We start from the raw sequence: 14,762 nt of genomic DNA on the forward strand, positions 1-14,762 counted from the left end.
TTTGGTGACCCAAGAAAGGGCCCTTTACCCAGCTAATTCAGAGCCCGGATCAGGGAGCTGTGCTCACGGACTGGCTGGGTGTGGGGCCAGGGCCTAGCTTCACAGAGCCTGTCTGCCCAGGGGGAGGACACACACTGGCTCAGAGGCAACTGGGTGTACACACACACACACACACACACACACACACACACACACACACACGCCTTCCCAGTCTTCCTGGGCGAGCTGTCAACTTGCAACCACGCAGCCACCGCATGCCATCACAGGGGCAACCCGGCAGGCGGCCCCCTCCAAAGGCTGCCCAGCCCCCCGCGCTGCCCCGGGCAGGGCTGCTACAGCGGCGCCTACACACGGGAGCCGGCCGCGGGGGCCCGGGCTCGGGTTCCAGGCCGGGGAGCGCGCTGGTCCAGGCTCACTCCCGCGCCTCCCACCCTTGGGCGTGCGCCCATAGACAAGCACACACACAGACACACACGGGGCGTCCAGGCCAGAGACGGCGATCGACGGGTCCCCCGGTGATCTCGGGGTGCGCAGCCGGACACACCAGCCCCCACCCCCAAGGGCACCACGGACCGCCCCGCCCCGCCCCGCCCCGCCCCCTCGGACCCGCCGAGCCTGGCGCTCCGTGGGCTGCAAACTTTGTCCGCGCGCGTCCGCCCAGGCAGCGCGCCGGCTCCTGCTCGGCTAGATTCGGCTCCGCGGGGCTGCGAACTGCAGTGACCCCCGGCCGGGGACACGAGGGGCGTGGAGGCACCGCGCTTCCTGCCGACCATCCTGCGTGGATCTTGGGACCCAAAGCCCAGCGCCCTGCTAGGCGCCCACTCCACCCCCGGCTGTCCCGAGTGCTTTCGCGTCGCGGGGTTGGGCGGCCACCTCCGGAACGCCCGCGCTCTTCTTCCTGGGCTGCAGTCCTTCGCTGCCACCGCCCCACCATGGCTCGTGGCCCTGCTAGGAGGGGTGCGAGGCAGCCAGAGCCCCAACTGCTGTCGCTGTTGCCCCTGCTTCTGCTACTGCTACGGGACGCGGGCGGCAGCCACATGGCCCCTGGCTGGTCCGCAGCGCCCGCCGCGGCCACCGGCATGCCAGGGGACAAGGACCCCCAGCCGTCCCTGGGGGACGCAGCGGCTGCCCTGGGCCCTGGCGCGCAGGACATGGTCGCTGTCCACATGCTCCGGCTCTATGAGAAGTACAGCCGGCGGGGCGTACAGCCCGGGGGGAGCAACACGGTCCGCAGCTTCCGTGCGCGGCTGGGTAAGTAGAAAGAGCCTTTGGGCGCCTTGTCCCCCCCCCCGCCCTTTTCTTCCCTTAGTGGCCAGCCTCATCCTGGCGCTTCTGCTATCTGCTCTTTCTTCTGCTCGTTCATTCATTCATTCTTCCATTCACTAATGATTCGGGCTGCTGTGAGCCTGTGGTGGGTAGGTTCACCTGAGAGCCACATAATTCCTGCCGAGAACACACACCACCCAGACCACACGGGGATCTGGGGCTGGGAAGTGCCCTGATCCCTCCGGGCAGGTGGAGGCGGGGTCGCCTGTGGTGGCCCTTGCTGGCTGAGGAGGGCACCCATAGGTGGGCACCAGGCAGCCCTAGCAGAAGGGTGGGCTCTGGATCCAGGCACCAGGCAGGAGCCTCCGGAGGAGAGGGGTGGGGTGGGGGGAGCACCTGGTGGTGATGACTGTGGCAAGGGAAGCACAGAGAATCTAGGGTACAGGAGAGTGAATGTGAAGCCATTCAGGCTTCGAGGGTTTGAGGCAGGGTCCAGCAGCTTGGGCTGTGGGTGTAGCACCCACTCCTTTCTGGTGTGGGACAGGAGCTAGGCACAGGCCACTTGTGGAGAAACGGAGGCCAGCTATCCCAGCAGGCCCTGGGGGTGGACAGAGTTGAAGGCGCAGCCTGGGTTGCATGGGTGGTAGGAAGCCCCTCGTCGTCATGGTGACCGTGCAAGGCTGCAGAATGTGGTTCCAGAAAGTGTGGGTGGGGGTCCTCTGCAGCCTGCTTGGGGCAGGAGGAGGAGGCCATTCATCGGGAAAAAGCCTCTGTCTTCATGCTTCCGGGAGTTGGAGAGGAGCAAGACCAGCTTTGGGGGTCAGACAGTCTGGGGTCAGACCTCTTATCAGCTGCTAACAGAACTAAGGGGGCATCAGGGCAGCATCCGATGTGGGCAGTTGGGTCTCCCATGGCTGTGGGCGCGAAGCACCTGCCACAGAAGGGCTGCAAGCCCTGAGCCCCCATGGGGCAGACTTGTTGGCTCCTTGTCCCTTGGCTGCAGGCCAACGCATCTAGCAAGCAGTGTTTTTCCTGCTCCCTCTCAGCTTCCACTGGGGTCCGTTCCCAGAGCAGGAGTGTGGAGTGGAACCACTACCGAAGCATCTGTGCCGAAGTGCTCCAAGCACTCGTCTGTCCCGTGGGGATGTTCCCTGGGCGAGGACAGAGCCTTGGGCTCAACACTCAGGGCTGCCAGGGGTTGAACATTGACCTTGCTCACCCACCCATTATCTCAGTCTCCAGAAGCCTTGTGGTTGCAGAGGAGACGCGAAGTTGGCAAGGTTCTTCCTGCAGCCACCGGGATGAGCATCCCTTGGCCCAGCCTCTGGCTGCAGCCTGGCTGTGGCGGGAGGTGATTCCGTCTTCATTTTGTCGACTGGGGTAGCGTTTGGGGTGTTGTCCCTCACAAGGTCCAGCATACAGGATCTCACATTGCACACCTCTGGTGTGGTTACTGAGCCTCCTGCACAAGGGCCGTGGCAAAGCCATTCTTACACTCTCTCATCCCCATCACAGTGATGCCCAGGCCCTGGTAGAGGTCGAGGGGAGCAGAGAGCTAAGGAAGTCAGAATTCTAGAACAATCTGGAACTGTCTGACAAATGTCTCCTTTTTTTTTTTTTTTTTTTTTTTGGAATGCGGAGATGAATGTGGGCACGAAGCCCAGCTTCCCCAGCTACTGGCTATGTGCTGGGCTATACACTGTAGATCTCTGAGCCTCCATGTCCTTGTGGGTGCCGGGAGGAGGTGAGAACTCCAGGGAATAAGGTGGGTTTTATGCTTAGTGTAGGGCCAGGGGTTGCTTTCTTACTCTGTCCCAATGTGCAGTGTGCCTACAGGTTTTGTTCTGTTAAGATTTCTTTATTGCCGCAAGAGTTGAGAGGCAAAATGACAGAAGCAGAAGAGACAGAGACAAAAAGAGAGATCTCCCATCCACTGGTTCACTGCCCCCAAATGCCTACACCAACCAGGACCAGGTCAGAGCAAAGCCATAGCCCCATCCAGGTTGGCCACGTGAGTGACAGGGGCCCAAGCATTAGGGCCATTACCTGCTGTCTTCCCAGGCGTGTTCACAGAGAGTTGGATTGGAAGTGGAAAACCTGGGACTTGAACCCATGCTCCTGTTTGATGGCTCAACCCTCTGAACCAACATGTCTGCTCTGTGCCTGTTTCTTGGTCCGGTGACCTGCCTGAAATGAGGCAGGAGCCTGAGCAGAGCTCCCCTGGTCTCATGAATGGGACCACTGGTGTGGGGCTGCAGCTCTGGTCTGGACTGGTTGTCTGCTGCCTCAGTGGGTGACACCTCTCCCCCAAAGATAAACATATCTATCACAGGGACGCTTGGTGCTGCATCTGTTGCCTGCCATGAAGCCAGGTCCCCGGTGCAGCCCGTGAGTCAGACGGCAGGCTCCAGAGCCGATTCTGCAACCAAGGTGGAGAGCTGTACTTGGCCGTGACTTTGGATTTTTTTTCACTTGTGAAATGGGGCTCCCACTGCTCCCTTCCTGATGGAGATTTTTGTAAAATAAACCGAGACACGTCAAGTGCTTAAAACCATTCCTGGCACACCTAAATGTCAACAGTGTGCTAGCTCTGACCGTGCGGTCCCCTCAGCCCTCCCTCCCTCCTCCCCACTGCTTCTAGAAGCTGAGCCTTCTGTCCCCTGCTAAATCTACATCAGTGGAGAGTGAGCCCTTGAGTCTAACCCGCTGGGGCTGGGTTGGACCGTTCACTCCTCAGCTCCCACAGAATGACCTGTGTTCAGCCTGAAGCCTAGCCACTTGCCAGCGTGATCCTGAGCTTAGTTCATCGTCACTAATGTGAGCAACACTACGGCCATAGTCAGGTACATCTCAGCTCCTAGCTCTTCTCTAAGCACCTTGCTGGTGGTGGCTGGTGCTATGAGCTGGAGGACACAGCTGTGCCCAAGGTGCTGGCCTTGCCCGGGATAGCTCGTGGGAGGTGTGACAAGGCTGAAAAAAGCAGGCAGAGGAAAAAGGGCTTGTGGGCTCATGGCGCCGTGGACCTTGGGAGATCCAGGGAAATCGCCACAGAGTAGGTGAAACCCGGGGAGACTTAAAGGGCAGGTACAGCATTGCCAGGTGTAAACATGAGGCAGCCCATGGTGCATGGGGAACTGCCAGGAGTCTGGCTCTGGTGAGGAGCTAGTATGAAGGGAGAGAGGTAGGGGATAGACATGGGTGAGCAGGTTGCGTGCAGGCCTTGGAGCGGACAGTAAGGCAACATCTGCTGGGCATGCATTTGACAGACGGCAAGGAGGGGGAATCGAAAAGTGGTGCAGGAAATGCATGAGTGTCCAGGATCATCTGAAGCCAGAGAAGACTGCAGCAAAGAATAGCATCTCTAACTACACACTCAGCTGCAACCAGAGGGAAGTGAGTTGGTGACAGTCAGAAGAGAAGTCAGCCTTGTTGCACAACGCTTTGAAATCCCTAGGTTTTCCATAATACACATTTTCCATGGACTTTTAGAAGATTCTTTACATGCATAGATTTGGTACCAAAATCTGTCTTCTCTTTCAAGAGATATTGATTTGAAAGGCAAAGAGAGAAAGAAAAGAAATTAAAATCCTCCATCTGCAGGTTCACTTCTCAAATGACCACAATAGCCAGTGCTGGACCAGAATGAAGCCAGGAGCAAGAATGGAATCCTGGTCTCCCACGTGGCTGATGGGGGCCCAAGCACTTTGTCTGTCTTCTGCTGCCTTTCCAGGCATTTTAACAAGAAGATGGATGGAAAGTGGAACAGCTCAGACTTGAGCCAGTAGCAATGACACAGGGGACGGCTTCATGCACTCTGCCACACACCCTGGTCTCCTTTCATCAAAATCTGAAATCCTGTTTTCCAAGAAATTACTGAGTATCCTCTTACAATAATATGGTGGCATCACTGCAGCCATAATATATAAAAATGTGTGTTCTTCACCTATCTAGATTTCATCTGAGTGCAATCAGATTCTCAAAGCATTCAGGCAGACCCATGGCTGATCTCATTAGATATTGCCTCTTCCCATTACTGGCCTTCCTGAGCTGTTTGCCATGCCTGTGGGCCTTTTGTTGTTTTCCCACAAGCACTACTACTTGTCTTCAATGCTTGTCTTTTTTTCTTGCTGATTTACAGAAACTCTTTACATAGGAAAGATATTAATATTTCATGTCTAATAAGTGATTGGCTTTTTAAAAGTTTTCTTATTTGAAAGACGGAGAGAGCTTGCATCTGCTGATTTAGTCTCCAAAGGGCCACAACAGCCAACACTGGGCCAGGCCTGAGCCAGGAGCCCGGGACTCCATCCAGGTCTCTCACATGGGTGCAGGGACTGTCTTGAGTCGTCTTCTGCATCTTTCCCAGGTGCAGTGGAGCTGGGTGCACTGACAGAGCAGCTAGTACTCAAACCAGCACTCTGGGATGGTGGGCTCACAAGTGGTGGCTTAACGCTGGTCCCTGGATGATGCAGTTTTGAAGCATGGAGGTGACATAAGAAGGTGTCAGAGTTCTGAGGTTCCTGTGGTCATGGAGGTCAACTCCTCGACGAAGCTTCTGGCATTTGGGGTTGCTGTGCAGACACAGGCAGCAAAACCAACAGGGACTGGGGATTGGATAGAAGCAAGAAGGGACGGAGGAGAAGAGGGAGGGCAGTCCCCTGGAATAGGAGGGATAGTGACGTCCCCTTGGGGCTGGAGTCCAGGGAGCGGTGGTGTGTCCTGGAGGTGGTGCTGGCTGCTGCAGCTGCCTGACCACCGTGTCCTCCACCTGCCCTGGGCGCTAGGCATCGTGCTGTGAGCCAGAACTGCAGAGCTGCACTCACAGCTCGAGCAGGTACATACAGATACCCATTTCCAGACGAGGAACTGAAGCACAGAGAGGTTCTCATAAATCACCTGAAGCCCCACAGCAAGTCAGCGATGCACGCAGGCGTTCAGCCCAGCCCTAGAGTCTGCTCGGAAGCCAATATTTGGGACATGTCAGATGTGTACTGTTCTTCATGGCCACCCTGGCTGGTCCACCACTGGCTGCCCCCGGCTCCTCTGCCTATCAGTCACTGTGGTGGCCATGTCAGGGGAAATTGATGAAGATACTGCTCTGCAGGTGGCTTAGCTTTATAAATAAATATAAACAGTTAGCTTTATAAATAGCAAAGCTGGGGCACATGGCCCAAAGCAGGCCAAGGTGTGCCTTGGGATGCCAGAATGCCATATTGGAGTGCTGCCGGTCCAAATCCCAGCTGCTCCACTTCTTGTCCAGTTTCCTGTTACTGCACCAAGGAAAACAGCAGGAGATGGTCCAATACTTGGGCTCCTGCCACCCACATGGGAGACCTGGATAGAGTTCTTGGTTCCTGGTTTCAGTCTGCCCAGCCCTTGCTATTGCAGCCATCTGGAGAGTGAACCAGCAGATGGAAGATTCTCTCTCTGGCTTTCAAATACATGTATCTTTTTAAAATAAGTAAATATATAAATGGCAGAGCTATCTGAGGGAGCTGCTCTTGGCTGAGGCTTGGCCAGCAGAGAGCCTGGGGTGTAGCCTAGGAGGTCCTTCCCCCCACTGCAGTGCCCTCAGAAGGAGGCTGAGCGCCCAGCAGATGGTCAGTTAGTGGGAATTGCAGGGATACACAAGGAGAGCTGCCTGTCTGAAGAAGTTCCATGCCTCCTTTCCTGGAGAGCTGGAGCCCAGAAGCATCTCAAAATTGACATGCACTTGCAAACCACAGGGCACTGCATATTCTGTCCATTTGTTCTTAAGGACACCCAGTTCACAGCCAAAGTGCGTAGGGTCAAAGAGCTCGGTCTGAGGCTCAGCCGGGCCTACCTCCACTTCCAACCTGCTGTGTGACCTGGAGCCTCTCTTGTCTTCAAAGTCCCTTGCCTATTCACTGTGAAATGAGGAATTGGGCTTGCAGAATGTCCAGCAGCAGGTGCAGACACAATCCTGGAACTCAAAGCTCCATTACTGGACAACAGGCTGTGCATCCTACTTGGGAAATCCCACATCCCAAATGTTATAAAACCCATAGTTCCTTCAGTGCCCCCCCCCCATTCCCCAAAATAGGAAAATGCCACACCGGGGCTTCAGGTGATGTGCCCCAGTTAGAACCCAGACACACCCGAAACATTGTATAAACTCCCCTTCAGGCTGTGTGTGTGTCAGGTGTATACAAACATAGACAGACCAATGTGGCCATGGCAGAGGGACAGCACTGTGCTGGGGATGAAGGAGAGGTGCAGGCAGCACAGATGGCACTGCCCACTGGGAAAAGATGACATTTATGTTCAGTGTCAGTGGAGGGCTCTGAGCTGGAGGTGGCCTGTGGTTGGCTGCACCCAGCACTCTGGGCACCACCTGGACTATGTGAAGGTGTGATGTGACAGGGACAGTGTCGATGGACCTTGTCAGTATCACTGGGCTCCTTGTTAGGCTGTGTCTCCGTTGATCACTGCTGCTTGGTCCCCAGTGGCCCTGTGCTTGGAGTGGGAGCTTTGTAGATTTTTATTTTAAGAAAGCGTGAGGGCTCTGCGCAGACAGCTAAGCCACCTCTCTCATGACTCTTGAGGCTCCCTCCCACTCGAGCCTTTTGAGAGATCAACCCCAGGAGCTGGCTGGCACATGAGCTATTTGAAGGACACACTTGCCTCTGCTGTGCCAGCTGGGTGCCGGCGTCCAATACCACTACTTTCCAAACTGCGCTGATGGTCACAACCCATGAGGTCTGGTTGAAATAGGGACGCAAGCTCATGATGCCCCCAGGCCCGGTATGCAAGTGTGCCTCAGGGCCCTGGGCTCCCACTGAGGGACTCAATGCCTCCCTAGAGGGAGTGTCCTGAGGATAAGGTTACATGGAAGAGTGTTACTGGAGCTGTGACCCCCACAGAGGTGCTTCCGTTTCCCTCCTTTATGCTGCCCACGGTCCCTTAGGAGTAGGGGAGAACCCCTGGGTGACTCTTGCCTTCTCTTCCCATAGAAGCAAAGAACTTAGAACCGAAGGTTTGGGTGGAAAAAAAAATCCCAGCTGATGTGGTGGATACAGGGGTCAGAGGTGCAACTCCAACCCACATGCCGTGGGAAGCCCAGCGTCTGGCACATACACACACACACACACACACACACGCATGCTGTCTCACACATGCACACTCCCCTCCAGGCTGAGAGCTCTCTTTTTGGGGTTCTACCATGGGTGGAGGTAACAGGGGGCAATGGGAGGGAGGGCTGCCCCCCACCACTCCTATCTCCTGCCAGTCTGCAACATCAGAGGGGGCACCAGTGAAGACTCCTGTTCCAACCCCACGAATCCCAGAAAGGATGTGGCCATGGCCGAGAGCCCATGCCCATGCTGGGCAGTGCTGGGACTGTGGAGCCTCTGGGAAGGGGGCTGTCCAGCCGGCGGTGGGGGGAAGCAGAGGCTGCAGCCTGCCTGAACCACACCCTGCAGGTGTGTTGGTTGAGGGGGTCCCAGGCAGGACAGACCACTCTGCCCTAGCATCTCTTGGTGGGCGCTCCGAGGCAAGTGCAGGGGACTGCTCTATTGCACTGTATCTGGGAGAATCTTATGTGTCATGCCCATGATGGCATTCAACCATTGACAAACCTAGCCTCTAGAAATAGGATAGAAGTGTGGGTCACAGGGGCTGCTTAGAATCAGGACTGGCACCCAGCCTGACCAGACCACCCTGGCACCTAAGGCAGGGGCCCTGGCCATGTGTCCAGTAACAGGCAGACAACTACAGGGGGCAGAGCAGGTGCTAAAGACCTGCTGTGTCCCACCCTCCCTCCCCCTTCTTCTCCCTTCTGGCCTCCCTCTCTTTCCCTTCCCCTCTCCTTTCTCCTCCCTTCTTCCCGCTTCCTTCTTTTGCCCTCTTTCCCATCTCTTCCTTCCCTCTCCCTCCATTTCCCCTCCCTTCCTTCTTTCTCCTTCCCTTCCCTTCACCTGCCTCCCTTTCCTCCATCTCTTCCTCCTCTTCCCTCTCCGATTCGCCCCCCCTGCTTCCCCTCCACAGTGGGACTTTACCAGTCCCTGATGTCCAGTGTGTTCACTGAGGACACCGAAGGGCGTGAGCACTGAAGGTGCCCAGCACCAGGCTGGGGTGTGTCCTGGACTCCCAGCCCTGGGGACCCTGGATGGGGACCCAGGAAGCAGGAAGCAGACCCCTGGAAGACGCCCACCCCAGCTGAGCTGTGTCCTCCCCCTTACAGAGGTGGTCGACCAGAAGGCCGTGTACCTCTTCAACCTGACGTCGGTGCAGGATTCGGAAATGATTCTCACGGCCACCTTCCACTTCTATTTGGAGCCGCCACGGCGGTGGCCCCAGGCACGCGGGGCTCCCTGCCCACCTGCCCGAGCCCAGGGTACGTCCTGCCGCCCTCAGGCCCCCGGCCCGCCGGGGCGCCTGCACCTGCTCTTCCGCAGCCTCCCACAGAACTCTGCCACGCAAGGGCTGCTCCGCGGGGCCCTGGCCCTGGCTCTGCCACCGCGCGGCCTGTGGCAGGCCAGGGACATCTCGCCCATCGTCAAGGCGGCGCGCAGGGACGGCGAGCTGTTGCTGTCCGCACAGCTCGATGCCGCCCCAGCCGCAGGGGACAGGAGCCCGGGGAGCCCCAGGCCCCCCAGCGCGCACGCGCCCTATATCCTCATCTACGCCAACGACCTGGCCATCTCGGAGCCCAACAGTGTGGCCGTGACGCTGCAGAGATATGATCCCTTCCCAGCCGGAGAGCCCGAGCCCCGGGCGGCCCCCAACAGCTCGGCGGACCCCCGCGTGCGCAGGGCTGCCGCCGCCTCCTCCTCCGCACAGGCCCTAGGGCCCCTGCAGGACAACGAGCTGCCGGGGTTGGACGAAAGGCGCTCCCCAGCGCACTCCGGCCCGGACTACCACAAGCACGAGCTGTGGCCCAGCCCGTTTCGGGCGCTGAAGCCGCGGCCGGGACGCAAGGAACGCCGTAGGAAGGGCCAGGAGCTGCTCGCAGCAGCCTCGCAGGTGCTGGACTTCGATGAGAAAACGATGCAGAAAGCCCGCAGGAGGCAGTGGGACGAACCCCGCGTGTGCTCGCGGAGGTACCTGAAGGTGGACTTCGCCGACATCGGTTGGAATGGTTGGATCATCTCTCCCAAAGCCTTCGACGCCTACTACTGTGCTGGCGCCTGCGAGTTCCCCATGCCCAAGGTAGCGCTTGCAGTGGTGGCGGAGGTGGGGAGGGGAAGGAGTGCTCTGATTCTGGCCCTCGCGGCCTCGATCGCCTCACCTGTGAAATGGGAGCAAATAATGCCCTGTGTCTGCTCCAGGCAGAGGGCTGATAGGCCGAGCTGGCCAGGCAGCACACGGACTGGCTGAGTTGCACCGACTTCACCATCCAGCTCAAGGCTGGGACTCACGGGCCACGACTTAAGATTCGGCAAGCCACACACAGCACGCAGGGCTGCCTTATGCATGGCTGTCGGATCCTCCTCCTCTTTCCAGACTCCATTCGTTCCTCTCCCTGTGGTCTGGGCCACAGCGGGCTGGCGGCCCTCCATGTCCCCGTTTCCTCCCTGCTTGGCTGATCTGAAGCCAGGTACTGCCTTGCCTTCCTGAAAAGGAAGTGCTGCATAAATCCAATGTGGACATAAATAAATTGGCCGGCAGGGAGAGAACCGGCCCCAGGACACACGAGGGAGGCCGATGCACCTGCTTGTGTGTTGCAGGACAGCTCACAGAGAGGCCAGATCTGCTGTGACATCTGGCTCTCAGCTGGCTGACCCCGGGGTGCATCTTAACAGCTGGCTGGCCACCAGCCAGAGCTGTGTAGGTGTGGGTGGCCCTGCTGTCCCCCACGGTCACTCACACAGACACCTCCAGGTTCTCCCTACTCCCTGTATGGTGCTGAAAGCTAGCCATGGCTAACTCCAGCTGCTTGTCAGCAGCAGGCTAGGTCTGCGACCCAAGCACCTGCCTTAATTGAGCAATCGCGGGGAGGGCTTTTTCCATTGCCTATTTCTCTGCTTGTCTCATCGGAGACGCAGAGAGAAACCTCCCGGCTGCTAATTCACCCCCAGCCCCCAGCCCCAGAGGCTGTGAAGCCAGCCATTCCATGCAGATCTCACAGGTGGGTGGCAGGAACCCAGGAACTTGAGCCCACACCTGCCACCTGCCTCCCACAGTGTGCGAGGGCCCCTGCTGAGCCAGACATCTGCCCCTACTTAGTTCAAGCCTTGGTGTCCTCAGTGATAAAATGACGGTCATGCGGACCCCCCTGGAGTTGGTATGACGGAGACTCGGGACGCTACAAGGTAGAAACACCTCTGAACTGTCAGCTTCCAGGGGGGCGGTCACCCACACGGCTCAGTCCCTCCTTCCCCTGCTCAGGTCCAGGCGCGCCCTGCCGTGTGCAGTACGCGGGCGCCCCCGAGTGGCCAACCCTGGGTAACAGTCGTGCGATCCTGGGAAAGCCAGAAGAGAGGGTAGTTTAGTGACCTCGCCCAGACCTGGAACAGAGGCAGAGGCAATGCAGAGCAGGTTCCCCGCCGGCTATAGGGAGTGAGTGGGAGAGGGCAGACAGCTGAAATAACCCTGCCATCTCCCTCTGCCTTGCAGGTCGTTCGTCCGTCCAACCATGCCACCATCCAGAGCATCGTCAGGGCTGTGGGCATCGTGCCCGGCGTGCCAGAACCCTGCTGTGTCCCCGACAAGATGAGCTCCCTGGGGGTCCTTTTCCTGGATGAGAATCGGAACGTGGTTCTGAAGGTGTACCCCAACATGGCCGTGGAGACCTGCGCCTGCCGCTGACGAACCCAGGACTGCAGCGGCCTGATTTCAGGGCCAGGACCTGGCTGGGGGATGCAGCCGCAGGGCACAGGGCAGCCCCGGTGAGAGGCCTGCCTGGGCAGGGGGCTGCCTGCCATCCTGTCCCATATGGGCCGTGTCCCCATGGTGCTGCTGTGCTCCGCTCACCACACTGGGAAGAGGATCTTCTTGCTTCCTTCTCCGTGGGAGTTGCTCTGCGTGATGGCCACTTGAGGCCACTGCCCAGTGACTGGGGACACGGGGTGGGGGGTCCCCACTGTGCTTCACGTGGGTGCCTTCCTGCCGACCCTGCTGCGTGAGCTCCTATACATGCAGCACGCCCCTGTAGCCCATAGTGGTTCCCTTTTCCTAATCTTTATTTTTATTCTAAAGCCAAAAGGAGGGGAAGCTGACATCCCTCTCCACAAAGAATCGTGGCTGGTAGGAGTGGTTGATTATTTGCGTCTGGAGGAGATGCGCCTACTAAAAAGTAACCAAGATTTTCTATTTTTATAAATTATACTGTCTATGCCGTAGATGGTGGATGGGCGTGTTTTTGCGGAGAGCTAATAAATTGAAGACACAAGGGTATCTTGAAAATCTATCACCCATTCTTCCAAACTACCCAAGGTTCTCCCACCCCTGCTCCCACACCCAGAAGCGGCTGGATGCCTCTTACCCTCCTGAGCTCATGCCAAGCTCCAGACACCAGGGAGAGGGAGGATCCTGTGCCTTTGGGTCCTCCCCATCCAGGTTGTCCAAGACTGGTGCCCAGGCAGGACATGGCCCCAGGCAGACACTGCAGCTTGCTGGGGTCCCCTCGCCTCGCTAACCCCAGAGGGGACACCTGTTGATGGGGCAGTGTCTGTCTGAAGCATTTAAAGGAACACCTGAGGCTGCCTGGGCAGAGATCTCTTACACGGGGTCCTTCAAGCCAAGGAGACAACATGAGCAGCCTGAGGTCGCTGGTGGTCCAGATGTGGCTTGAGGGGATGGGGTTTCCTTGTCCAGCCCTCCTCCCCTCGGCTGCTTCCTGACTTGCCCCCGTGCCATCTACATGGCCCATCTGCCACAGAGCCTGAAGCACTTCTCATCCAGTGTTTCTGAAGAAGAGTCTGAAGCAGGTGCATCACAACCAGGCTGGCATGGTCCGGGCTGTCCACGGAGGTCACTGCGAAGCTGCCAGCCAGCTAGGATATTCAAGAGGAGCGAAGCAGCCCAGGAGTCTGCTTAAGCATATGGCTCCTGAAACCAGGCTGGGTGGGAGACACAGGCAGGGGCTGGGTGCTGGTCCCTACCCTGCGGGCACCTGTGGAGTTCACATCACAGCTCAGTCAGTCTGGCTGTGGAGTCAAAGAACTGTACTTTCGGGGTCTCTTGTTTCTAGGCTGCCCGAAGGCAGGAGGCTGGGAGCCGATCCCCACTTCTCTGTCCCCCTACAGGGTCTAGAAGCTGAGTGACCCCTCAGGGAGAGAGGTCCTAGAGTGCCCCCCGCAACAGGACCCCGGCATGAGCAGCTGCTCTGGGGTAAGGGGATGGGTTTCAGGATGGCGACAGTCACCTCCCTTCCCTGCAGCTCCTCCTCTCCATGACACTCTTCTTCCCAAAGATTCACCTCTTCATTCCCACGGGATCTGGACGTGGGACTGAAGTGTCCCTTGGAAGGCACTGTGGTTAGCCTGTCAGCTTCCTGAGCCAGGTTACCATGCCCAGTTCTTTGAGGGAACATGTCAGGCTACAAAGGAACAGCCAAGGGTACCCTGAGTCTTGTGGCTTGGTTTGATGCCAAATCATTTCTTCTGTATCTTCACTCCTTCTTCTCCCCACCCCCTTCCTCCCTCACAAGCTCTTCTTATCCAACCACCCCCTTTCCATTTTGCATCAAGACGGCGTGTCCCGTGCTTTTACCATCCTCTTCCTGGCATCTCGAGTGGGACCTCGTGGATCTCCTTGGATGCCTGCAAGTTCCTTAAGTGCTCACTACTGGGTTTCTGGGGGTGGGGAGAGCAGGATGGGAAGCTCCCCCCATCCCCACTCCTCCCAGGGCTCATACCTAGTCTGGGGAGGAAGGCACCCAGGGATGTGGCATGAGGGGTACTCACATGTGTATTCGGAGGAGGGGAGCTGCTGTCATCAGCAAGTTCCCTGGTTGGCAGAGCAGCAGGCACTGGTTCCTCACCCAGACTGCTAGTGAACTGGCATGCCCTCCTCTCCCCGCTCCAGTCACTCCACCACCCACCTGGAGACCAGGTTTAGAAGGGAAGGTTTAGAAGCTACATGTCTGTTCATAGATCACCACAACCAGGCTGTGTCAGCTGGGATGCCCTGGCTGCCAAGGCCGGTGCGGCCAGTGTTAACCTGGAACTTCCTGGCTGGTGACCACCCACCCCATAAGTGTGTCAGGTACTGAGTGTCTAATGGTGGAGTGCCTCTGCCTATGGCGCCAGCATTCCATGTGGGTACCAGTGTGAGTTCTGACTGTTCCACTTCCCATCCAGCTCCCTGCTAATGCAGGGAAAGTAGCAGAGGATGGTCCAACTGCTTGTGCCCCTCAGTCCACGTGACAGACCTGGATGGAGTTCCAGGCTCCCAGCTTTAGCCTGGCTGAGAGTCAGTTGTTGTGACCATTTGGGGAATGAACCACAGGCCGTGTCCATCCTCTCTGAATGAGGGACTGAGCTAAGGGCTCACAGCTTTGTCTGCATTCAACTCCCTGTACCTGCTCGCAT

At 57.8% G+C, this 14,762-nt stretch overlaps 1 protein-coding gene across 1 annotated transcript; it reads left to right on the top strand.

Moving 5' to 3' along the window:
* The first annotated feature begins 932 nt into the window (after positions 1-932).
* GDF10 (growth differentiation factor 10) lies at positions 933-12,036 on the top strand. The gene is made up of 3 exons (XM_040970488.1): positions 933-1,251; positions 9,470-10,437; positions 11,845-12,036. The coding sequence occupies exons 1-3, from the start codon at positions 933-935 to the stop codon at positions 12,034-12,036; spliced, it is 1,479 nt and encodes a 492-aa protein (XP_040826422.1).
* The last annotated feature ends 2,726 nt before the right edge of the window (positions 12,037-14,762 follow it).

Source organism: Ochotona curzoniae, unplaced genomic scaffold, assembly GCF_017591425.1.
Source record: "Ochotona curzoniae isolate NIBS_2020 unplaced genomic scaffold, NIBS_Ocur_1.0 scaffold_4763, whole genome shotgun sequence".
Lineage (NCBI taxonomy): Eukaryota > Metazoa > Chordata > Mammalia > Lagomorpha > Ochotonidae > Ochotona > Ochotona curzoniae.